The sequence below is a fragment of the Macrobrachium rosenbergii genome, chromosome 48, assembly GCF_040412425.1.
Source record: "Macrobrachium rosenbergii isolate ZJJX-2024 chromosome 48, ASM4041242v1, whole genome shotgun sequence".
Classification (NCBI taxonomy): Eukaryota; Metazoa; Arthropoda; class Malacostraca; order Decapoda; family Palaemonidae; genus Macrobrachium; species Macrobrachium rosenbergii.
This window is the reverse complement of record NC_089788.1, coordinates 7,964,294-7,982,085: the sequence shown is the minus strand read 5'-3', so window position 1 is coordinate 7,982,085 and position 17,792 is coordinate 7,964,294. Positions and strand designations below refer to the sequence as shown.

The 17,792-nt window shown below is 37.4% G+C and overlaps 1 protein-coding gene across 3 annotated transcripts; it reads right to left on the bottom strand.

The window, feature by feature from the left end:
• Positions 1–473: 473 nt before the first annotated feature.
• LOC136831221 (uncharacterized) lies at positions 474–16,842 on the bottom strand. Of its 3 annotated transcripts, XM_067091239.1 has the most exons (5): positions 15,968–16,842; positions 7,004–11,168; positions 4,033–4,161; positions 3,658–3,804; positions 474–2,727 (listed from the first exon to the last, which is right to left on the bottom strand). In XM_067091239.1, exon 2 carries the CDS (start codon positions 11,124–11,126, stop codon positions 9,201–9,203), a length of 1,926 nt encoding a protein of 641 aa, XP_066947340.1. In that variant the 5' UTR covers positions 11,127–11,168; positions 15,968–16,842; the 3' UTR covers positions 474–2,727; positions 3,658–3,804; positions 4,033–4,161; positions 7,004–9,200. The 3 variants fall into 3 exon arrangements, 2 of the variants coding, with proteins under 2 accessions (XP_066947340.1, XP_066947339.1); XR_010850798.1 differs by having other exon boundaries at positions 4,033–7,059; positions 15,968–16,308; XM_067091238.1 differs by having other exon boundaries at positions 4,033–11,168.
• Positions 16,843–17,792: the final 950 nt, after the last annotated feature.

Here is a 17,792-nt window from a genome sequence, read left to right as displayed (position 1 = left end):
GACAGACAGAATATTGCATCTCGAGTGTTTCGATCACTAGCATAAACTTTGGGCACCTTATTGGATAAATTTCGACCAAATGGTAGGTTCCTTTACCTTCCATGCCACATAGGCTGTAGCTTACGTTCCAACAGCTAATAGCATGGTGCTATTTACCATCATTAATAACTTCAAAGTTGCCAGAGAGTAATGTACTTATTTTCAAAACGAAACCTTGAACTTTTTAACCAGACAAAATTTTTTCCCAATGTTACATTTCAACCATTCAAGTTGAAAAAAGATAACTTGCATAGTATTCAGTGGTAATGTCACACAGATATGCACATATCCAAAATTCCCTTTTGTCAATCTATATAGATCTTTTTGTTGTATCATTCAGATAAATTTCATATTAAATAGACATGATTTTTATTTATATACGTCTGCTTATGCATGTTAGTTTTTGTTTTGATGGAGAAATTAGACAAATTAAATTTAAGAAAATTATATATTTTGATATGATATATAAAATACTTTCTACAGCAGTATACAAAAATACTTTTAAAAAGTTTTATACCTGGTAAATACAAACAACAACTTTCTGCAGCAATCTTTGGCAATTAAGGTTCCCTTCACTTGGATCTGTTAGCAATGTTGCTCAACAAAATACTTAATAGCTTCTGTTGTCTCTACCAAGACTCAGTAACTTCAAAATAATTTTCTGAGAGTTGAGGGCATTTATGATGAAAAATGCTAAGCTTCCAGAACCATTAAGAATAACAGGTGATCTGACGTAAGCAGCTGAAAAATCGGTCAGTGGGGAGTTAAACAAATTATGCAAAATGACAAAAAGGAACCAATAAGTAATATAAAATGGAAAATGTGACACACTATTCAGTGAAAATACAGAAGAGTAGGTGATGAGGGACAGAATCAATGTTTGGAAGGTGAAAGAGAAAAGTTGAAGAAGAACTAGTAAATTTTACAATTGGCAGTTTGATTTTGTGACAAATATATCAGTGTTACAGTGATGAAACTATTGGAGATATACAACAACCAAAAATGTTTTACAACATATTTGTGGTTCATACAAAGGAATTTTGCAGACGATGAGGATTAGTCACTAAACAGACAATACAAACGAAAAGGGTACTGTACTAAAAAGATTAGTGGTCAGAGATGGTACTATACCAAGACACAAGAAATAGAGTGAAGAAAAAGGGCAAGCATTTATAGTTTGACAAATGTTTATGTCCATCATGAATCAGCACAGTCTCCTTTTACCATTCATTATACTTATGAAAGAAGCTACAAAGAAGTGTAGAAACACAGATCCCCTAAGTAACTACTGTATTATTACTACTACTGTTATTGCTAATTCACTAAAATAACTAATTTACATAATTTTCTTTTGACAAAGATTTTTCAATTTGTTATACCTGGACTTCTTTATTTTTGCTGCAGGAAAGTTACAATAACTTGATCAGCAGGCATTGATGGCTAGAAGTCTTCTTCCGGGTAAGATAAAAACAGGAACTGGTTGTTTTAGTAACCAAGTGACATTTTGCTTTAACCTCAGGCATTCTTTAAGCAAATAATGAAAGAATGCAGCTACAGTGGGCATTGTGGAAGAGTCTTCGATTGTCTCCTGGCACCTGAAATTTATGTTAAGTACATCGATGACACCTTCCCCAATGTGAAGGAACTTCAATCCATCTTGGAAGCCTTCACAATATTGTCCATCTTCAAAACTTCATTTATGAGACGTGTTGATGGTTCTTTCCCTTTCCTAGCCTGACGATGATTTCAGGTGCTACAAACTTTCCCAGAAGGCAGTCTATGCCTTTAGAGATTGACAGAGCAGTGCAGGTGTTAGTCAGCAATGGCTCAGATAACCATGTCCTCCTCCTACTAACAAGACAAAAAGGCCTTCCATAACATTACAGTATTTAAATAAAAGCCAGCCCCTACAGTAATTATTGATAAAATCAAGCTCATCACCTACAACTGTAATAAGATAAAAGGGCCTCATTATAACGAACCTGTGTGAATGGTGATTTTAAGAGGCATCATGTAGATTACTATTATAGCTGTCAAATTTGAGGGTAAGCCTTTACAAGGATGTCTAGAAAAGATTATTTACTTCCACCAAGACTGCCAAAACAGTTCCAGAACCAATAAACAAAAGATCACTAAAGGATTTAGTGCTTGGATGCAACGTGGGTAAAAATACTGGAGGGCCTGAGAGTAACCTACACTCAATACCAAAAGCAATTTCTTTCTGCTTCATACCCCTAAGCTAAGATTTGGCACTGGTTCCAACAAAATCCCCACAGGGTCCCCATTAGCTCAACAAACCCACAGATTCCAACACTACAAAAAAAATGAGTAATTTAATTCGGGCAAAAAGGAACACTACCCTGGGCTGATGCTATAACCAATCAGCATGCAAGAAATACCAGCCGTACCGGGTACTCCCTACTTCTCAGGCCAGCACCCCTTGACAGGACTCAACTGCAGCCACCCAATCAAAATTCAACTAAAATATCAGTAAACTATTTTACCATATATATACCACTATATTTACATGCTTTTATCAGTGGCTTAGAGAATGCTTGTGGTTAAAGTGTAACAGTAGTTGTGTACTCAAAATATCTTTAGACAACCAATTCCTGTTTTTACTCCTCTCAAACAGGACAGACTGAAGGGAACCACTACTGTGAGTTGCTCAAGAGCCTCTTCCAGGTCCTGTCAACGAGGGAAAAAGAAATAGTGTTAACAATGGAAAATTACTTTCAAGTAAATGAACAATCTACCATAAGAGATTCTTTCATCTCATTTAAACTCAGATTGAAAACGTAATCCTCATTTGAGGGAGCTTTTCCTTGCTACCAACATCTGGGTGCGCAAAGTCATCACAGTATAATTCTACTACAACAGCTTATCAACTCTTTGAGAATCAAGAATATGAGAAACAGAACTTTACAGTAGTAGATAAAACTCGGAAAATGAAAGATTACACAAATTTTGTATGGCAGAACAATCTTACAACATCAAATAAACACCAGGAATAATATTACTATGGAATTAAGGTATGAATACTCTTGATTTGTCAAAGAGTGGAAAACCTGTTATATACAATCGCTGTTGTTGCTGTCTTTCCCAAAGTACAATTATTTTTGCATCAAGGATGTTATTACAACAATGATCTAGGTACCAGCTTAGACCTTCAGCTAGACTTAAGACAGAAAGCTCTGTTAGATACCATTGTAGATAAAATGTTGCATTGTTAAATTCACAATTTCAAATCCCTTGATCAAAAATGGAAAAACACCTGATAATAAACTAATCTAAATCCAAAATGTAACCAAAAACACGTGAACAGAATTAATGAAACTTGGCAGACCCAGTATAGTCATTATATACTTCAAGGGATGATTAATTTTTGGGAGAAATCTGCTCAGTCAAGATTACCAGGGTAACACAACTGTCCTTACCAAAAAATCTGATTGTTACTCTGTGAATATGTTTGACAAGCTTAATTCAGTTCTATTCACTAGTTCTCCAAATTCGCTGCTAACACATGCACATACAGGCGAATGCAAAGCCTCCTTCCAACTTCACTGGGAGACCTACATCTTCAATACATTTCATTGATCAAACCTTCTCACTTCTCACCTGAAATACAGTAACAACTCTGTGGATGACTTCTTCCATTTCAACTTTGGCTTCATTTCCCGTTCCTGTACTAATTCGAGCTTCTCCCTTTGTAGTTTTGACAAGAGACTGTCCCATGATTAACTTGAACCTCAATGAGATTATTTCCTGGCAAAGAAAAAAAATCTTGAAATCTCTTAGTACAAATTCATATCTGCTGGTGATAAAAACAAATTCCAAACACATTTCCATTACAATGTCAGACATAATTCTGCTTTCCTTCACTTTATACAAATCAAAATGTCCATAAGACTGAATTACTGAGCAAATGAAAAGAGGAATGCCAAAGTTAAAAGTCTCAAAAGTCTAAGTCATAATGCAGAGTAAACTAGTTACCATTAGTTAAGTGAGGAACAGTAGTAGCTGGCATCCACTCCAACTTCTGATGCAACAGCAGTGCTCAACAGCAGGACTGGAAGGCGACTGCTCCATGTACAGTAAGACACTATGGAATACTTTGTTCATCTGGGCAAAGACATACAGTATAGTACTCATTTGTGGAAATAGCCATATTCTAAAATAATCTTCACATTCATGATATGGTAGAAATTTCTTGTTTTACATTGCCATAGTGCCTGGTAGAAACATGAAAATCCACTTGGAGATAAATATCTCAAATATTAAAATGCAGTACTAAATGTATTACTCTGATTAATCTCTGGAAGTTCATACAAGATGTTATCTGTCAAATTCACTCTATTTCAAGCAAGACCTTCGTGACATAAAGCCATGTTGACTGGTTTTCTTGATGACACTTTCCTAAAGCTAATTCAGCCTACCAACTTTAAATCACTTTAATTTCTTTTTCAAAGTTCATCAGGCCTTTCTTGATTAGTGCCTATACCCCTTTTTTTTTTCCCTTCAATTTACTTCTTTCTATTCTTTTCTTGTTTTCTTTCCTGTTTAATCTTGAAAATAATATTCTTTCTCTTGTGTATTCTTATAGATTCCCTTCTGCTACTCATTTCATTCTTGCATGTCTCTAATTTCTATGATTCTATAGTACTTGTAATAATTCTCTTCTGTAATATCTACTGCATCCCACTCACTTTTGTGTTCTTCTTCACCTCACACGTATACAGTATACAAAATCTTTAACAGAACTACACCCTCATAACTGTGGTAATAAAAATGCTGTAAACACAGGCTACCGACAAACATATTCAAATCTTAAAAGTAATGAAGGAACGGCTGAAGGGAACAACTTAAGCAGGGGAAAAGGAATTACGGTTCATGGAATAAAAGGGTACAACAACTGCTATTTGTACTAAGAATGCTAATGCTATTACAGAACAACAGAAATGTAAAAGGATCTTTTTATGTTCCATTGGCTAAGAAATAGGTTTTGATACAGAAAATCAAGGAAGTAATAAAAATGCTGGGAAGAACAAGGGTAGTTGGTAAAGACAGAAACCTTGTAATTGAAGGCAGCAGAGGCAATTAAAGAATAGAGAGAATTGGTAAGAGTGAAAGGTGGTTAAGACAGGCTGCATGAGATCCATGAATCATACTAGGATTATTCTCGCTCACGTTTCTGATGCTTCCTGTCTCTTGCCAATCATCTATATTTCACATTCATAAAACAAAATTGTCAGTGTGTATTTGCATAGTTTTTTCATCGTATGTTTAATTCATAATGAAGAAAGCAAACAAGTTATTTTGGTAGTCTATATTAATTGGTGCCACAAAAGGAAGCACATGATGTGAGTGGTGTGAGTGATCAGAATTTTAATAAAATTAGAACAGTCAGTTATAAAGAGAAAGTGTACCTAGACACAAAAAGTAAAAACTCATAGGATTGGCCATAAAATTAGAAACGTCAACTTACACTTACTGATTGCTAATTCATTAGATAAGCTGCGTAAGATATTAAAGGCAATACATAATTAAGATCACTGAGAATAAAGGACAATCTTCAATGTTGCTAGGACACAATGTATGATGATATAGGGCTAAAAACAAATTAGATGTAAATTAAATGCAGCATAGACGACACAAAAATTACACACATGGACAAGGTTTCCATACCTAAGTACTGTCGCTAGAAACCTTTCAATATGCTCGGTGATAAGGAATCAAAATGTACGAATGGGAAAGCCACAACAATATTTAATGACACTGAAAATTTATCAATATATCAGAATGTAATGTACCGTACTGAAAAAATGATAAAAATACAAGTCTGATAAATTTTGCTTTAAACATGAAATACAGATGATTGGCAAGAGACTGGATGCAGTGAGAATGAGAGCAAGCCTACTCCAAGTATATCAAGGATGAAAAAAACAACAAATGAGAGAATTCTCATAAAAAATGGACAAGATGGAAAACTTTTCAATTATGAGAAGACAACTTCCATATCTGAAATATGCTGAAAAAATTTTGGAGTTTACGTTTGGCTGGAAAAACTATGGAATAAGGATGGAAAGGAGACAGAAGTATATAGACAGAGTACGCAGACACAACAGCAAGAGAACTGATGCAAGTGATAAGAGACAGAACAGTGAAAGACTCAAACTACCATACCATCAAAGAAGTGAAATGTTGAAAAAGAAGATAGTGTCACAATTACTTGTAATAATTAAGGTTTAAAGTGTATGCTTCTCAGTGAACTATTCTCACGTACATTTCTTTTCAATCTTTTAATGATCCATTTTGTTTATGACTTTCCCTTTTCTCAACTATTTTTTTCTTAAAAAAAGTCTTTTCAATATAAAAATAAACAATAAATGTACACATCCACTGTATTCAAGAAAATGCATGCTCATTTGAAAAAATCATATGAAAAAAAAAAAAAAAAAAAAAGCCACCATATGAAAGGTCTCTTACCTCTCAATCAACCATCAGAGTAACCACATACATTTCAAATAAGCACAATTAGCAAAGAGAAACAATTCTCACATCACAATATAATGATTCTTCCAAAACAAAAACTGATATTACATATTGGTAAAATTTAACAAACCCTAAAATATTGACATGAATTTTGTATTAGTTCATACATCATAATGCTAAAAAAGAAACCTAACTCATAATAATGCTAATACAACTATTCTCCAAACACCAACAAAATAGTCTACAAATGCGTGGATGGATGGTATTTTTGTAACGTTGTTATTAATTATTGTGAAGACAAATCTTTTACATGCTTATTAAACTACTAATAAACATCACACACTATGATTTTATACAATCCTTCTTGTTATGTGTACTGTACCTCAAAAATTAAACATCTTATACAACTGGGCTAATTTTACGAATATAAAAAAAGAAACAGGTAATAGAATTACAAATGATTTAAAAATACCTTGATACTTGTTTTTGTGGAGAATTACATTACTTTCATCTGCAACGGATGTATTTCTGTAATGCAAAATATACAAAATAACATTCTTCAAAACTGATAAAATTGCAGTTTACATACATGTCTAGTAATCCTGTGTCTGCCAATAACCTACACGTATTATTAACCGTGTATCAACAGTGTCGGTACACCTTGCTTGATACCATGCTCACAAAAATGCCAAAAAAACAAAGTAGAATGCACATGGGAGCAATAGTGCATGAGTCCCATATTTTAAGTAATCAATAGTTGTACTGTACTGTATACTTTCTCTCTATATATATATTCAATGAATGAATACTCATACAATGGTATGGTACAAACTGCACAATTTTTACTGAAAATATAATACTGCACAGTATCTCTATAAAAATACTTTTCAAAAGGCTCCATTTCCTGACAAGTAATTTTCCATGTAGATTTGATATTTAGATGGTCATTTACCTACAATACCATACATAAAGCTCTTTTTAGTACCAAATTTAGATATACAACATACATACCTCAGCTATTTCACATGAGCACTTAGCATACTGGAGATACTTTAGATATTCTAAAGCAATGACTGAGCAAAAAATACCATAATAATAATAATAATAATAATAATAATAATAATAATAATAATAATAATAATAACAATAATAATAATAATATCATAACACACTACTGTATATAAATAACTGAAGAGAACACAGAAGTGATATCTCTATCTCTACAAGACTGATTTAAATTTTTTATGATAATAGTCTATCACTGATATACTCATAGGAAATTGCATTTTTTGGTCAAAATACAGCATGGCATCCGCTTCATTTTCATCTGGCAGGGCAAGTTTGAGTTACCCTTGAATCTAAGAGAAGAAATGAAAAAAGCATCACAGGTCAAACTTTAACAAATTTTTGGGGTGTCGACTGCTTTAATGTTCTTCTCTTCTTTGAAGTTTACCATATATGTAATCATATTATTGTTACATTTACAGACTTATCATCATTACTACATAGTACAGAAATTATCTAATGACACTGCTAAATCTAAGCTTGAGATTTGCAGTATTTATTCTTGAATGAGACATGAAAATGGAACAAAGACAAGTTCACAAAGTTCGGCAGCTATGTGAGAAGAAACCATAGGGAACAGATGAAGGGAAAAATTGCAAATAACATTTAGTACTATCTACCACGTGTCATGTACACCACGCTGTAATTGGTATACCCCTGTGAGGTCAATTATACAATAATGTGTTGTTGTTATGAATAATAATACAGTGATATAAATTATGTTCATATTACTCACAACATAAACAAAGCAACAATAGAGTAGTCACTAAAGAGAAAAATAAGAGTTAGGGTGGAAAAAAAGCTTGTCCAATGCTTTTACTGAGAACTCAGGTTGGTCCTCGCTTAATTTTTGCACGGACTTCAAGTTCAAGTTAACAAACTTTTATGACTCTTCTGACCAACTTGAATACAGTAGTTGTTTAATTCTTTCTCTCAATAATTATAATATAAAATACAGGCCCTAAAAATAAAAGAAAAAGTATATTACATAGTACTAATCTGGGAAGTTTACTTAGTAAGGAAACTGACTTCCTATCGTTCTTTGTGCAATGCACTTACTACTCAATGTACTTCCTGGCCATCTTACCAAATGTACTTCCTAAGAGCAACAACTACCATAGTGGGAGAATATTAACAGAACAATAAAAAAAATTTTAAGATTTCTCAGGAGCATGTGGCTTCTATGATGGCTGTGCATTATTTTAAATCTGATTGTCCAAAACATCTTAGTTAATTTCATTATGCTCTACTCTAAATCCAAACATATGAAGTAGCTCCAGAGCTTGTTCCCAAATTCTTTCCAAGTTCAGAGAATGAATTGACAAATACAGCCATCCTGTATATTAATTACAGTAGATACCGATTAAGAAATATTCATAGTACAGTTGATACAATATTCTTATTGTAAACAGTTTTCACGTCTCTTCAGAGTGGTGGCAAAGACTACTGTACAACAGTAACAAATGGACCTCAGTGTACAATACTCTTGCCACTGTTTTCACCTTGGTCAAAACTGCTCTAGAACATACTATGCTCTTCATGAACAGGTTCCTTCAAGTGGTGGCATCACAGCTTCTGTTTCTTCTGAAATGTCATTCAGTGCTTCACGTGTCTTCAGGATGGTCACATAACTCTGAACACTGACGTAGGTACTTGTGTAAACTCATGGTTCTATGTTCATCTTCAAACTGGGTCCACAACTGCTCTAGAGCAAACTGTTTATGCATAGTTTGTTTTGACTGGTAGGACTGCAATTCCTCCTGTTCTACAAGGTTTACCTGCCGTGGCAATTTCTCTGCTTCATCATGCAGCATTGAGAAAAGCCTATACATGTTGAGTGTATTTGACTTGACATTCTGGTAGAGAGTGTCAAGCCAACCATCTGCATCGTTGTATGAGCGTACGGCTTTGTAAAACGTTGACCAAAGATGAGGCAGGCGGGACTCTTCTACTAGCCATGTATTCTCAAAGTAATTGAAAAGTCTATTCAATTCCAAGTTGTCTGTGCGGCATTTTTTCTTCAGCTGGTTGAAAGCAATAGGAATATGTGAGGCAGGAAGATTTGGCAGGGCCATAAGTAGTCGGATTAAATCTCGCACGGGTGGTTGATGGATATAGGCTGTTTGCAACCCGTACTTCTTCACTCTCTCAAAAACAGCTTGTGTCCAGCGGAACCAGCAACCTTGGACTGAGACTGCTGGTAGAGTACTCTGAACACCCAACCACATTGATTTCTTGAAGTCAAGAACAACTTCCTTGACAGCCAGGTTGGAAGGAATAAGCGAAATTATTTCTCTTATCACGACTTCATAGTCAGCTTCCTTTCTTCTTGACATATATACAAAGCAAAGTGGGACTTGACTGAAAACTGATTCGCTCTTCATAAACGTGTGGATGCTAAACAACTGCTTGAATGGTTCCTGTGCAGCTCTAGATGAACTGTCCAGGAACCACATCTTTGCCTTAGAGAGGCAATCAAGCTGGAATTGTGTGGCCAGGATTATGTGGCGCTGTCCTTTGTGCCAGATGTCCTTTTGGAAGAAGTCATAAGGAATTGCATGGACATCTAGAGTAAAGTCTAAATCACTAGGATGCTTGGGGCGAAGATTCTCCCGGGCGCGATTTGCCTGGCGCAGGAGGGCTCCTCTATTGGGCAGCTCAGTACATGTATCAACGTCTGTAAAATCCACAGTTTCCAGCACCTTACTGACAATTGTTGAGCTGTATGAAAACAAGTCTTGTCTTGCTGCTGCCCTTACCTGTGCCCGGATCTTACTCTTGATAGCTGCACCAGGAATACTTGAGTGGTTGTGTGGCTTTGGCCCGCGAATAAATTCTTGTGTCCCTATGGGCTGTCGGACAGTAGCTTGGCACTTCTTGCCTGTCCTGCAGGACCACATGATTGAAACACTGCTCACACGCTTCTTCGAGTAGGTATACCCTACCGAATCAACTAGCAGTTGACCACCTTTTTTATTACCTCCCTCAATCAGTTGATACGTTGTTGGGATATCAAGGAGGACCTCCACTGGTAAGCTTTCTAAATTATCCAAAGGCTCTGCCTCAGGTGCTGGTGCACAATCGGACTTCATGGAGGGCTCTGTTACAGGTGATGATGATATACACTCAAATTCCACAGAAGGCTTCTCCTCAGCCTCTTCTTCACACTCGGACTTAACGAAAGGCTCTGCCACAGGTGATGGTACACCCTCAGACTTTGTGGGAGACTCCTCCAGAGGTGTTGGTATGCACTCAGACTTTATAATAGGCTCTGCCACAGATGTTGTTTCACAATCAGATGTCATGGAGGGCTCCTCCTCAGGTGTTAGTATGCACTCAGACTTTATAAATATTTCTTCTACGGGTGGTGCTAAACACACTGATTTCATGGAAGACTTTTCCCCAGGTGCTGTTACACACAATGAACTCATGGAAGGCTCCTCCACAGGTGCCAGGATGGGATTACACTTTACAAAAGGCTCTGCCACAGGTGCTGTTGCACACCCTGACTTCATGGAAGGTTCCTCCATATGTGCAACTCTCTTCTTGGTGATCACCACATTGGAAAACACCTAAAAAGGGTACAATTATTAGCTGAGCACATTTTATGAGGCTTCGGCTTAACATTTCCTTGATAAAACAAGATTATCAAATACCCTAACACATTTCCCATGTCTGAAGAATACGCATGTAAAGACCCCAAAAATTGCTGACAAAACTTATTGAGGTCTATCAGAATGTACAATTGGCTAAAATGCCACAGCTGAAGTGAAAAAAGAAATGATAAATAAAACTTACAAATGCAACAATTAATTACCAAAGAACAAAATTCCTTACAAAAGAAATATAAATTAGCATGGGTGTCGAAAGTAAAATTAATTATGCCCATCTTCAAAGTGGTTAAATATCATCAGGAGGTTTATTTACATGCATGAACAACTTACTGACCTAAGTGCAATGTGTATTTAAAACAACATTCATTAATATTTTATAATTTTTGTTTAGTGTTCTCTATACGAGTTACTTTTGTTGCATCAGGAACACTGAATCTGTGGTTATACTGTTGTATGTGAAGACATATAGCACTATTGTGATCTGCTCTAATTGAATAGTTATGGTCACCTTTTTTGTTCAAAGTCAACTGTTTTACCTACACATACTTATCACACTCATCACAAGGTTTGCAACATGTCAAGCATTGCCATACTGGGGAGGAATTTGGCCTGAAGTAAACAATGGTAGATAAAATGGTTTTCTATAAACAACATTTTCAAGCAATATATGCAGTCATCTGTAGATACATAATGTGATACTGAAATATTCAGTTACCTTTCTGAGATGTTAAGAAAAATTAAATACAAGGGAAAACATTCCTTTTAGGATGGGCACTCTGTCCAGTCATGCCACACAAATTTCTTTAAAATTTGTTACTTGTTTCTAAGGAAATATAAACCATTGCTATGTATTTAAGATACCAACTCCCAGGGTGACATGTAATCTCTGTCAACTGACTGCAGTTAAAAACCTGGATGTTATGATCCAAGTTACAAAGGGGAACCATGACTCCTGTAATCTCCTACTCGGTTTGGCATAGGGAAGCCAGAGTGGTAGGGCCCTGAGACAGAGTGAGGGTGTCTAGAACATTGCTCAAGAAAGGGAATGAAAGGCAAATTTGAGAACAATGTGCCACCCCAATAAGAACTGCATAAGTTGGAAGGCAGTTACATCTGGCTAGAATGACTGATGGGTTCAGAATAACGGTCTTCTACCATTCCCCCAACATTGTTAAGAGGAAGAGCAGAGGGAATCACACCTTATCCACAGAAACAGCATGTACTCGGGCCAAGCTGCTGTCTCACAGAGTGACGAAGAAGGAAGAGTGGATAGATGCCAACTACAGTACCATTCAACTCCAGTCTTACATGAGATACTGCCTGTCCTAAAAGAGCTGCTTGCTTACACAACCTGCAGAGCAGCCACCAAAAGGTCCCAGAGAAAGGGAGTCTGGGATCCTGCGGGTGAAGGCCCTTAGGTAGGATTACGTAAAGGTGGTCTGATGCTTCAAACACCTGCCCTCATCACCCAATTACTAAAAAGTTCCTCTGGAATGCCAGGGAAAGTCCATGGCTGCTGATTTTGTGAGTTTTAGCTCAAACTGTAAGACTGTCTCCTTGTTGGAGTGTTGTAAGCTCATCTCATACATGACATAACTATAAAGAAAAGGGTGTTCCTAGACACCACCTCCTTGTGCTGGTACTAGAAAGACATACCCACATTCTGGCCTAAGAGGCTGGGTCCTAATTAGGTAGCAACCATTGTTCACATCAGACATAGAAGCCCCTCGTCTGGATCACCAGTAAGTTCCCAGGTAGAGGGAAACAAAGGGTCTCCTATCTCTTGTCAGAACTGACTAACCAATGAACACAAAAGTGATTCCTACCCTCCTCACTTCTTCAAGGAAGACTGTCTTGTGAATGAGATCTCAGTGTGAGGCCTGCCTCAAGGGCTTAAACAGAGCCTGAGTTAGGCTACAGAGAACAGAACACTGGGAACTCCCTATTTGGTTGTAGGGCAAACAGGTCAATTACTAGTGGTTCTGAGAGCTCAAAAAGCCATATCCCCATGAAGGAGTAAGGACTACTTGTCCCTACTACCTCCCGTTAGCAGCTGAGTTGGTATGCCAAAACATTCTTCACTCCTGGAATGTATCTTGCTGGCTGCTTGATGGCATGGCTTGTGCCTTACAGAGCTAGTCAAGACAAGGTATGGCATCGTCACTGAAGGCGCCACAGTTGATACTGCTCAGGCATCTCCCATGGGATGTAGAGCTGCTATGGGATAATCAATTAAGTTGATTTCCTTAGTGGAAGTAGCAGTAGCAGCAGCCACAGCTAAGCGATTGAGGAAGGTAATTTCTTACTCAGGTAGTCTACTAATGATGACATACCTAGAACAGAAGAGTATCAGCAGAAGCACAGTACTACAAGACTTCGACATGGGTCAGGGTCTCACCAAGGAAGAGCCCAGCCCAAGCACATAATCGTCACTAGAAGAGAACATGTGGGGGTTGCACACCTTCCCACAAGTACCCTCCCTGGACTGAGAGAGAGAGCAGTATGTGCAGAAAGAGGAGGGAGCAGTGCAAGAGGGGAGGGGAGGGAAGAAAGGAACCAAGAATTCAGCAGTGTCACCAGGGGTATTTTCCCTCCAAAGGAAGCTGGCAAATACTTCTTATCCCTCTTTCTTTTACAAACCTACCTTTACCATTGCAAATGTGACCACTTTGCACACTCCTTACAAGGAATACAGGCGTGCAAAGCCTACCCCTATATAGGTTAAACCAAAATGATGTGGGTCTTCTGCAAGAGGACACTCACACATGGGGTTACGTCCCTTGTAATGTTACTGTACAAAGATTTCCATTCATTCTTTATTGAAAAAGAAAGTTCAACCTTAGCCTAGCAGGGAACACGAGAAGACATCCACACTAGACAGCAGCCGAAGAAAAAGTGGTTGATGACATCAGGTGGATGATGGGGTTCCCCCACCCCTTAACCACCAGTTAACTACCTTGTTACCCGATTCCTAATGAAATACTTCTATCCAGAAAACTCGGGTTTGTATTTCTGTGGGAACAAATATGTCATACTAAACATTACAAATCTAGAGCAAACCTTCCTCCTCTGATTGCTGATCCAGTTACATTGAACATTATGTCTCAACTTAGGTTAAGTTACGGTGTATCCTTGTGTCACAGGCTTTTAAGTATGGTTAAGGTGTTTCGGTCTCGTAAGATGCTAAACATTATTACTGCAACATTTTCAGTAAGCCCTAAATTTAGTACTTTTATCTTTTGTTTATTCATTCAAAAACAGTCATAAGGGAGCCATATGTTCAAGAAAGGATTGGCTAAGGAAATCTACTATGAAAGGAACCATACTAACCTAATGTACAACTAACCTAACGTAACCTAGTAGGTAGTGTTACTTGGCTGGGGGGGGACACCCCAGACCAACCCCCCATAAAAAGGAAACCACTTTTTACCAAAAGTTCCCCTATAACACTGCATGTGCGATAGCATTCCCGGATGCCCCGCATACAAAAACACAATAGGTTCTGAGGTTAACTGCAGGTTAATTACAGTCGAACGACAAAAAATAATAGTAAATTCTTGATAAGCAACCAAAGTACGATAATTCTAAGTATTAGCTCCGTGCCTGTTTTTACCTTGGAAACTGGTTTTTTCTACACTTTTAAGGCTTCTGATACTGGCAGTGCATTTGTTTGTTGTCGGCCAAATGGAATGTCCCTTCGCCGTGTTTAGTACTGGCTGGGGGGGGGGGTGGTACCCATACATTAACAAGTTACTGCACTTGCTGGACGGGATATGAACCGTTCGAAACAGACGTATATACCCGTGCTCTGTCTCGTGAAGATCGCGTATGGAAACCCCCTTGTTGGATGGACTTCAGGGGTTAATTACAGGGTAATTCTAAGCCGGCGAGCCCCCCACCCCTCTCCATAGCTAATACAGCAAAATTGTAACCAGTAAACACCTCTAGAAATACCAACCTAACGTACCGTAGGGGTGTTTACTGGTTTCAATTTTACCGTATTAGCTACGGAGGGGGGTGGTGGGCTCGCCGCGGAATGCCGGCTTAGACCTACCCCGCGTTAGGTAATTCAAGTCGTGTAGTCTTCAGAGGTCAATTACAGTTTAATTACAGCTGGCCAACAAAATATTACTTTAAATTCTTGTAAAGCAAGTCAAATAAGATAGAGAAACGTCAACTGACATAGTCTAGCTCACCGCGGACAGCCGGCTTGGAATTACCAACTACAGGTTAATTACATTCGTGCGACAAAAATTGAAGGTAAATCCATAATTAGCAACCAAAAACTGTAGAAAAAGTCTAGTCAGAAGGAAATCGCCGCCGCAGAGCTACTACTTAGATCTACCCAAAATACTATAGGAAAAATCAATTTTAAAAGAAATACCCAATGCGCAGCTAATGCTTAGTTCTACCTTATTACAGACTACCGCACACTAGGCCTATTGCAGAGACATGGATGGCTGATATAGGCCTATGCATGAGGCCTAAGCCTAATTAGCCTAGCCTGGCCTATGCTATGACAAACTACATCTATGGAGTTAGGCCTAAGCAAAGCTCATGAATTATGCTGAAACTCTTGTATAAGCTACTTCGGCCATTTTATAGGCCTAATTACAATAGCCCGCCATATATATACGTTCAGAACTGACCGTCTCTAAGTGGACCTTTAGCCTTAACTTAGTATAGGCCTAGGGCTACCCGTTAAAGGGCCTAGGCCTATTAACACTAAGAAAACGTTATTACATGCATCTCCTAACCTTCAATGTTCGGAAAATGGCTTATTTTTGAAGGCAGAACTCAAACTGACGTCTCTTTCTGATCAGGACACGGAACTCCATCCACCTTAGGTGTTTAAATGGTTTCGTTCCTCGCATCGGCTGATACGTACCACCGGTGGCCATTACGTACCACCGACGCCTAGCCGCCGGCGGTGCTTGTCTTTGTTGGTTATGCATAATTCATATGTCTTCACTAAGCCTCTTTCTGTCTTAAACACTTGAATACACTTTTAGGATGTTTGCAAGCAAGGGTAAGTGCTGGGACATGGCCAGGATAATTTCCGGGGTGCCATAGGCCTACACGTGTGGCGTTTATTAATTTTTTTTAAATAATCAAAGCGCAACATCCATGCAGCTAGAGTATAAATATTAAAATTATATTAAATACGAGTGCAATTATATTAAATATAAACATAAATCCTTTATTATTTTATTTTCATCACCATCATCATCGTCCAAATTCATGTAGGAGTTCGGTGTTGCTGCAGCAGGGGGTTATTTCTCGTACATATGATGCATGAAAGTCATCCTCCATCAATAAAAAGCTTCTAATTTACTATCGATAATGGTGTGCCCGCTTTTATAGGTCATTCATAGAATATTTTGACTTGAACAGCTAGCTCTACTATCCCATGACTATTTTTCAAGAGACTTTTCCTTCACTTTTTCCTTGAACTCCTCCCTTTGATTCGTTCGAATATTTCGGTTTCACGTTCTTCATTGCGATATATGTATATCAAAATGCATTTTATAAGCCGATATTCAGATCTTGATTTAATAGAGAGCCAATGAAGTTCAGTAATGAGCGCGATCTTTCCACTCACTGACTTATATTTCTTGTTGATTTGAATGCGGTATAGTAATTGTGCCCTGTAGCCACGGTAAGCTAGTAATTTGGTTTTTATTCGGGACAGTTACAGTACATTAATATTTTGTTCGTGAATACGCAATTATTTATATGCATCTTTAACGTACCAGTACTCCGTATTTGCTCCGTCATGCTGAAGGTGGTCTTAATAATTATGATATTAAAATTACTCAAGACCTTCACTACTACCGTTTTATTCATCAATATCAAGCTTTACACACACAGACACTTATATATATATATATATATATATATATATATATATATATATATATATATATATATATATATATATATATACTGTATATATATACACATTATGATGTATAGTTTCACGGCTCTGTTGGTCGAACGAAGTTCCCTTTGACACCACACTTTACCAATCTCAAGGGCCTCATACACATTATACCCGCCGGAAACTTGTAAAGCCAAATGACAGGCAAATCCGACATGGAATCTTTAGCACTTCTTCACAAAGTAGTTTCAGGTCCGTTGAGCGAGAGTACGGAACTCGATAATGCCAAATGAATTTTGATTGAAGTGGATCCCTTACTGGGAAAGTGGCAAAGTAGCATTCACTCTAGAAACTGCTTCTCGAGTTCGTTATATATATATATATATATATATATATATATATATATATATATATATATATATATATATATATATATATATATATATTGCTGTCCTGTCATAAATAATCATAAACAGATGACTGTCTGAACGACCACCTTTCCCACTGAATCTGAGTATGTATTTAAAATTTACGTTTTAATCTGATTATAGCTTCATTCACCATGGATCTTTAACACCTAGATGGTGATTGCCAGTCACTCCGGCGGGAAACATCAAGGCCACCTGTCTCTCGTGGTCTTGGAAACGTGCTGTTAGGATTAAGGTTCAGTCCAGAGAGCGCCTATAAGAACTCTGTGGACC